At 33.8% G+C, this 7,083-nt stretch overlaps 1 protein-coding gene across 1 annotated transcript; it reads left to right on the top strand.

Moving 5' to 3' along the window:
- Positions 1-3,328: 3,328 nt before the first annotated feature.
- On the top strand, positions 3,329-6,592 carry LOC108226989 ((+)-alpha-terpineol synthase). Its single transcript, XM_064079590.1, has 7 exons — positions 3,329-3,619; positions 4,071-4,335; positions 4,412-4,787; positions 4,914-5,129; positions 5,349-5,487; positions 5,615-5,863; positions 5,948-6,592. Exons 1-7 carry the CDS (start codon positions 3,386-3,388, stop codon positions 6,245-6,247), a joined length of 1,779 nt encoding a protein of 592 aa, XP_063935660.1. The 5' UTR covers positions 3,329-3,385; the 3' UTR covers positions 6,248-6,592.
- The last annotated feature ends 491 nt before the right edge of the window (positions 6,593-7,083 follow it).

The following is a 7,083-nucleotide window of genomic DNA, read 5'->3' as shown; positions in this document are numbered from 1 at the left end:
GAGCTCGTTCGGCTCGGCTCGTTAAGTTAACGAGCTCGAGCTCGAACACAAAAAATTGTTCGTTAAGAAAACGAGCTCGAGCCGAGCTTTTAGTATGTTCGGCTCGAGCTCGGCTCGAACTCGTTCGGCTCGAGCTCGGCTCGAACTCGTTCGGCTCGAGCTCGGCTCGTTAAAGCTCAAAAAAAAAGAATATTTTCATAATAATTTCGTAATATATATATGTTATTGAACGCCGAATTCAACATATAATATATCAAATCGATCATGAGAATATCAACTATAATATGGTACCATCAAAACATACTAAAAATTTTATTTGGCTTGCTATTTTAAGAGTAAAGTAGCGGTTTGGCCTTATTTTTCTCTAGCTCGGCTCGGCTCGACTCAACTCGGCTTGTATTTGTTCGTGAACAAGCTCGTGTTCGGCTCGTTAGTTATCGAGCTCGAGCTCAAACACACTTTTTTGTTCGATAAGAAAGCTCGGCTCGGCTCGGTTCGATAAGAAAAAATTTAAAGCTCGGCTCGACTCGGTCAAAACTCGGCTCGGTTCGTGAACAACCCTATTTACATTTCTGGCCGCAGTCAACATATATCCGTTCGCAATTATCAATATCTATAAATATCTAGATTAAACATATAGGACATGAGGGGACTCGGAAGCAGAAAAAGACTCTGTTAAATAAATAGTCCATCTAATGGTAAGAGAAAGGCTAGCCACATTTTTCGCCCCTTCTCACTCTTTCCAGCACATTTTTTCCTTTTGAATAAAAATTTAGTGTCCAAACTTTTATTCAGAAAAAGAAAATTACAAAAATAAATTATAAAAATATATTTTATTATACGTCTTAAAATATATGTCAAGTAATGTAAAAAAAGTATTATAAATTTAAAGAGATGAACAATATTATTTTAATATAATTATAGATGATTTGAAAACTTATTCTAATTATATAGAAGTTGATCAAATTTAATGATGCTCTATTTTTTGTTAGGAGAACTGATTATTAGAATGTTCATTTTTCCACATGATATCTATATTTTATATTCATGTAATCAATACTTTTTGATGAGGATTTTCGTGGGAGTTGAACAGAATAACTAAGGTTTTAACAAATGGAAAAATGTCAGCTCTGTTACTTATTATTGTGTGAAATTAAATTATTTTGTGAAATTTGGTCGACTCAAGCCTTGTGTTTGCAAACTTGGGCTACACGACCTTAATGCAAAACAGTTGAGGGCAGAGCAATCCTCTGTTTCCGTTTTGATTTGAATACGGCTATCGCAATGGACTACAGTTGTGTAGTAAAGCTTGAAATTCTTGAAATAATCGGATACAACATGGAAGATATTTGTAAAATGTAGCCAAGTCTAATAATGTAATAATGCAACAACGTTGATTCAAGTCCAATAATGCAAGAACCACGAAACATTTGTAATAGTCGTTTTTAATAAGAGAAGTGGCTTTTTCATTGCTAATGGGCCTCAGCTTGTGTAGCACATTCGTAAGACAGTGACTGGGTTTGTCTAGTAAGGAAAACATAACTCATATAAGAGAAAAATAATGATGGTCTGGTCCTATAAACTTTACAAACATATGTACATGCAAATAATTTAGCTGTAATAAGGAGATTTTGAAGGTATTATCTACAGCAGAGTGTCAAGGTTGTCTAAATATATAACAAACAATTCAGATTCCAAGAAATAGGAATCCTATATTGATTGAAAACTCCAACAATGATCCCTTTCCCTATTATTATTATAATATTAAATTCAATTTTTTTAACAAAAAAATAATAAGAAAAATATGGGAAAGAGTGTCCAAAAAGTGAGAGTTGAATATTTAATCATTAAAAAATAAATGAGGAATGGGTTAGGGGTTACCTATTTATGAGCGAAATGAAAAGTGGATCCTAAAGTTTAGGAAATGAGTAAGGATTCTGCTGGAGTGAATTTTTGTCCATATTCCTTAAATTTTTAGCTTAGGACATGATATAGGTAATCTACTGGGATGCTCATTTTGACTTAAGTTAGCTAAAACCGGGAAAATTGGTGGGCAATTAGATATAGAAACAAATGTTATTCTCTTTTTGACTAATAGCCCGTGGAAACATGAGATTATATATTTTTTTTAATTATTAGAAATATAATGTCTTTAATATATTTATTTAAATTATTAATTATTTAGATATAAATTTTTTTATATATTAAGATTTGATCCTTCTTAGTCTATGGCATAATATTGTAAAGGGTTGAGGTTGAATTAAATATTGATACTTTGACATTTGATCATTCTGATCTGTTGAAACGGGTTTAACTTTTTAATAAAAGATATAGATGAAAATGATTGAATTAAATATTGATACTTTGACATTTGGCCATTCTCAGGTTCTACTGAAACGGATTTAACTTATTAATAAAAGATAGAGATGAGAATTTGGTGCCAAGTACGTTATGATGATAAAATTAGAGATAATTGCGTATCGCATCCCCTAACTATCATTCAAAAATGATATTGTGCTCATACTTTGAGAAACTCAACTCGCACTCTTTATCTTCCGTTAAATTCCGTTAACCTCCGTTAAAATTCTCCCTCCGTCTCAATTTACATGTCCCTTTTGTTTTTCGAAGAGTCAAATTGACTAATTTTTGACCAACTATTAGAAAATATTCATTTATTATTTTAGAAAATAGAAAATTACATATTAAAATAGACTAGATTTACTTTTTGATGATTTTTTTTTAATTTTTTGTTTAATTAAGCCCAAGTCAAAATGATTTTCCATATCAAATGATTTTACATATCAAATTTTAAAAATCATTTGACATGTAAAATCACCAAATTAAAAATCATTTTCCATATCAAATGATTTACATTTTGACTAGGTTTTAAAAATCATTTGATATGTAAAATCATTTTGACTTGGGATAGCTTAATTAAACAAAAATTTAATAAAATATCATCAAAAAATAAATCTAGTCTATTTTAATATGTAACTTTCTATTTCCTAAAATAATAAATGAATATTTTCTAATAGTTGGTCAAAGATTAGTCAATTTGACTCTTCGAAAAGTTAAAGGGATATGTAAATGGAGACGGAGGGAGTATTTTAACGGAAGTTAACGGAATTTAACGGAGTGGGGTGCGTATCGTTCTTGAAATGTAAAGATAAGGGGTGCGAGTTGAGTTTCTTAAAATATGGGCACAATATCGTTTTTGAACGATAGTTAGGGGATGCGACATGCAATTATCTCATAAAATTATGAAGCAGGTGGGAGCAGTTTGTTTGTCAAATTAGGACAAATGCTATCTGATTCTATATATCTTGCAAATCCTACATATCACAGAACACATAATAATTGCAAACCTTTCACTGCAAAAACTGATATGGCCCTCCAAAATCTGAGTTCAACCTTACTTGTTACTGCACTTCCCCGCAGTTCTGTTCCTTCAGGAAGAAATCATAACAAAATCTTTGCTACTGAACGCTCTGTTCAATGCATAAAAACTACAGCTACGAACATTGACCAGGATAGCGGTGCAGCTTTGAGAAGAAATGCAAACTACCCACCAAGTTCCTGGGATTACAATTTCGTCAAGTCGCTAAACAGTGATTTTACTGTATTAATGCTTGTTTTGTTGCTCCTGGTTATGAATATTTAAAATACCTCTCTCTACGTATTTATAATGGGTTTGGATCTCTAAAAGAAGTATGTTGGGTCATACAGTATCGTGCTTAACATGGTTTTTGATATGTGAATACATGGTTTTACTTATTAAGCACGGTATGGTATGGTATGGTATGCTACAACAACATACGTCTGTTGTGGAACTGACCTATTTGTATATATACTAAGATTACTCAGATATGAATTATCCAGCATTATGATTTTACTCTAGCTATAATATGAATAAGATATACCATAATAAACTTGTCTACGACTTACCTGCATGGCTGCATGGGGATGGCTAGATCATTAAAAATACTTTTGTCTAGGTTTTAATGACGATCTCTATTCTGGGATCATATTAAGTTAATGATAATTTCATGTAACATGTATAATCTTCGCAGGAAGAGAAATATGCAAGACAGTTGGATGAGTTGAAGGACGATGTGAAACGGCTCATTTATGCAGAAACGGATGTTCCATTGGCCAAGCTTGAGTTGCTTGACTCAGTTCAAAGGCTAGGGCTGAACTATCAATTCCAGAATGATGTAAAACAAGCAGTTGATGTTATTTATAATAATATCAGTGATGCATCGTTGAGCGACGATCTTTATACAACAGCTCTGCAATTCAGAATGCTCAGGGAGCATGGATACACTGTGTCACAAGGTCTGCCATGCTTTAATTTTTTTAATAGCTCAGATTCATATAATTCTTACCTTAATCTCGTATTTTTTTTTGGCAGATGTGTTTGGGAGGTTCAAAGATGACACGGGTAATTTTAAGGCAAATCTTTGCGAGGATGTGAAGGGGTTGCTCAGCTTGTATGAAGCATCTTTCTTTGGTTTCAAAGATGAAGATATCATTGATGAAGCAAAAGCCTTTTCGAGAAAGCACTTAAAGAATGCTGTAGAAGGGAAAATATCCCCCAACATGGCAGCAAAAGTGAACCATGCCTTGGATATGCCTTTGCACTGGACATTACCAAGGGTAGAGGCTAGATGGTACATTGATGTATACGAAAAAGAACAGAACATGAACCCTAATCTGCTAAAGTTCGCCAAGTTGGACTATAACGTCATCCAATCAGTTCAGCAGAAAGAAGTCGGCAAACTAGCAAGGTATTTAAATTTATGTTCTAAGGAACTGGATTTATACTAAGAAAAGTTGACATCAAGGCCTGATCTGATATTATGCGGATTGGCTTGTGTTATTTGCGTATAAGTATACTAATATATCCTCTGCAGTTGGTGGGTGGAAACTGGATTGGACAAGATGAGCTTTGCAAGAGACAGGTTGGTAGAACATTATTTCTGGTGCAATGGAACAGTTCCTGATCCAGAATATAAGGCTTTCCGAGATATGGGAACCAAAGTGATTTGCTTACTAGTAATCATTGATGATTTGTACGATATATATGGCTCATTAGAAGAGCTGGAGCTCTTTACAGATTATGTGGACAGGTACGTATAATCTCTGTATGTGTGGACATATTCTCCCTGTTGGAATAAAAATATATAATATGATCCTGATAAGCGCTCCTCCTAACACCTTGAGATTTTAGGAGAGTTGGTCACTTAACATGGTATCAGAGCTTAGGCTCGCGGGAGATTCGCACCCTATCTTTCTATATATTTCCCATGTACATTCTTATTCTTTACTAATCATACATACTTTTTCAGATGGGACATAACAGAAATTGACAGGCTCCCGAAGAAATTGAAGACAGTTCTTCTTGCAATGTTCAATACTACAAATCAAATAGGATACTGGACACTGCAAGAACGCGACTTTAACATTATACCATATTTAAGTAAACAAGTATGAAATGTATCATCTGTCACTTTAGAGAACTTCATTACAGTTTTCACTCTGTCTTTTTATATAATATACCAACTAACCTTGTACAATCAATAGACTGCCTCAAATTTTTTCTTGAATCATGCAGTGGACATATATGTGTAAAGCTTTTCTCAAAGAAGCAAAATGGTATTATTCCGGATACAAGCCAACACTGGAGGAATACATGGAAAATGGTGCAGTTTCATCTGCGGCTCCAATAGTATTGTTTTGTGCTTATTTCCTAACTGCTGATAAGATAACCGTCGAGGCCTTGGATTATATAGACAAGCTTCCAAGCATCATGTGGTGCTCCTCCATGATTCTTCGACTAACCAATGACCTTGGAACATCATCTGTATGTACACTGACCTTGCACAATCATATATGTGTATTAATTGTATCCATGTCCTAATTTTGACTAGATTTGCGTGTACCTTAGGAAGAGTTGGCACGAGGAGATAGTCTGAAAGCAGTCCAATGTTACATGAACGATACTGGAGCAAGTGAAGCAGAGTCCAGAAAATATGTCGATAGTATAATGCAGGAGACATGGAAGATTCTGAATGAAGATTTGCTTGGAAGTTATCCTTTCAGTGAACCATTTCTGACAGCCAATCCAAATTTGGCGCGAACAACCCAATCCTTTTATCAGTACGGAGATGGACTTGGCATGCCTCAGAACTGGATCAAGGACCTTTTGAAATCATTATTGGTGGAACCCTTTACTCTTAACCATTAATGTGCACAGCATTTTGGTGCTGTGACCACCAGTTATAAAGCCATTTATTTTCTCTTCAGTAAGAATAAATAAACAGTCTTGAAATTTAGTTGTATCTGGCAACTTCTGATTTGGATAGATTAAAATTGTCATGCTGCTAGTGAAGGGTTTGCAGTTTTGAGAGTCGACTTCCAAACAGGGTTCAGCCGCCACTTCTCCGTTCTTCAATCTTCATCCCCTTCATTGATTAAAAATATTCGCTCTTCCATCTTCTCTCGTATTTATTAGATTTGTTTAATAAAAAATCTGATCCTTTTTGGATGAGTTCTTATTTAGTACCTTGTTATGTGCCTATTTTTTGGGATGTTGATGTTTTTCAGTTTTTGTTTTGTGTTTTGATCATTTGTGTGCTTTGTTATGGCTTTGTTATGTTGATAGTATATGTGTGTATAGGTGGCGGAAATATGAGATGAGAATCTGAATATGAGATATTAGAATTAGAGGTTTTGTGATTTTGTGAGAGACTAAGAGTTGAGACATGTCAACATGTACGTGACTCGTGACTCCTAGTATAACAATAACTCAAAAATGAAAATATATATTATATACTTGAGCGAGATAATTTGGTCGTATGGTCCAAAAGCTTATCATCCGTTAGATCATATATTGATTGAATAAGCACCGTTAAATTAGGACAAAATTAACTTATATTAGATCATATATTGATTGAATAAGCACCGTTAAATTAGGACAAAATTAACTTATATTACAATTGATATCTACATGCATGTTTATAAATCCTTTTCTGAATCCAAAACTAATTATGTCTTTCACATGTATATGAATTTTTTAATCAA

This window comes from Daucus carota, chromosome 1, assembly GCF_001625215.2.
Source record: "Daucus carota subsp. sativus chromosome 1, DH1 v3.0, whole genome shotgun sequence".
NCBI lineage: Eukaryota > Viridiplantae > Streptophyta > Magnoliopsida > Apiales > Apiaceae > Daucus > Daucus carota.
This window is presented reverse-complemented; position numbering and strand designations above follow the sequence as displayed.

Excerpts from the sequence above, each read along its gene's own strand:
- LOC108226989 (XM_064079590.1), top strand. The coding sequence starts at position 3,386 with ATGGCCCTCCAAAATCTGAGTTCAACCTTACTTGTTACTGCACTTCCC. Across the intron at positions 3,620-4,070 it reads CGCTAAACAGTGATTTTACT|GAAGAGAAATATGCAAGACA; the intron begins GTATTAATGCTT and ends TAATCTTCGCAG. Across the intron at positions 5,864-5,947 it reads ATGACCTTGGAACATCATCT|GAAGAGTTGGCACGAGGAGA; the intron begins GTATGTACACTG and ends CGTGTACCTTAG.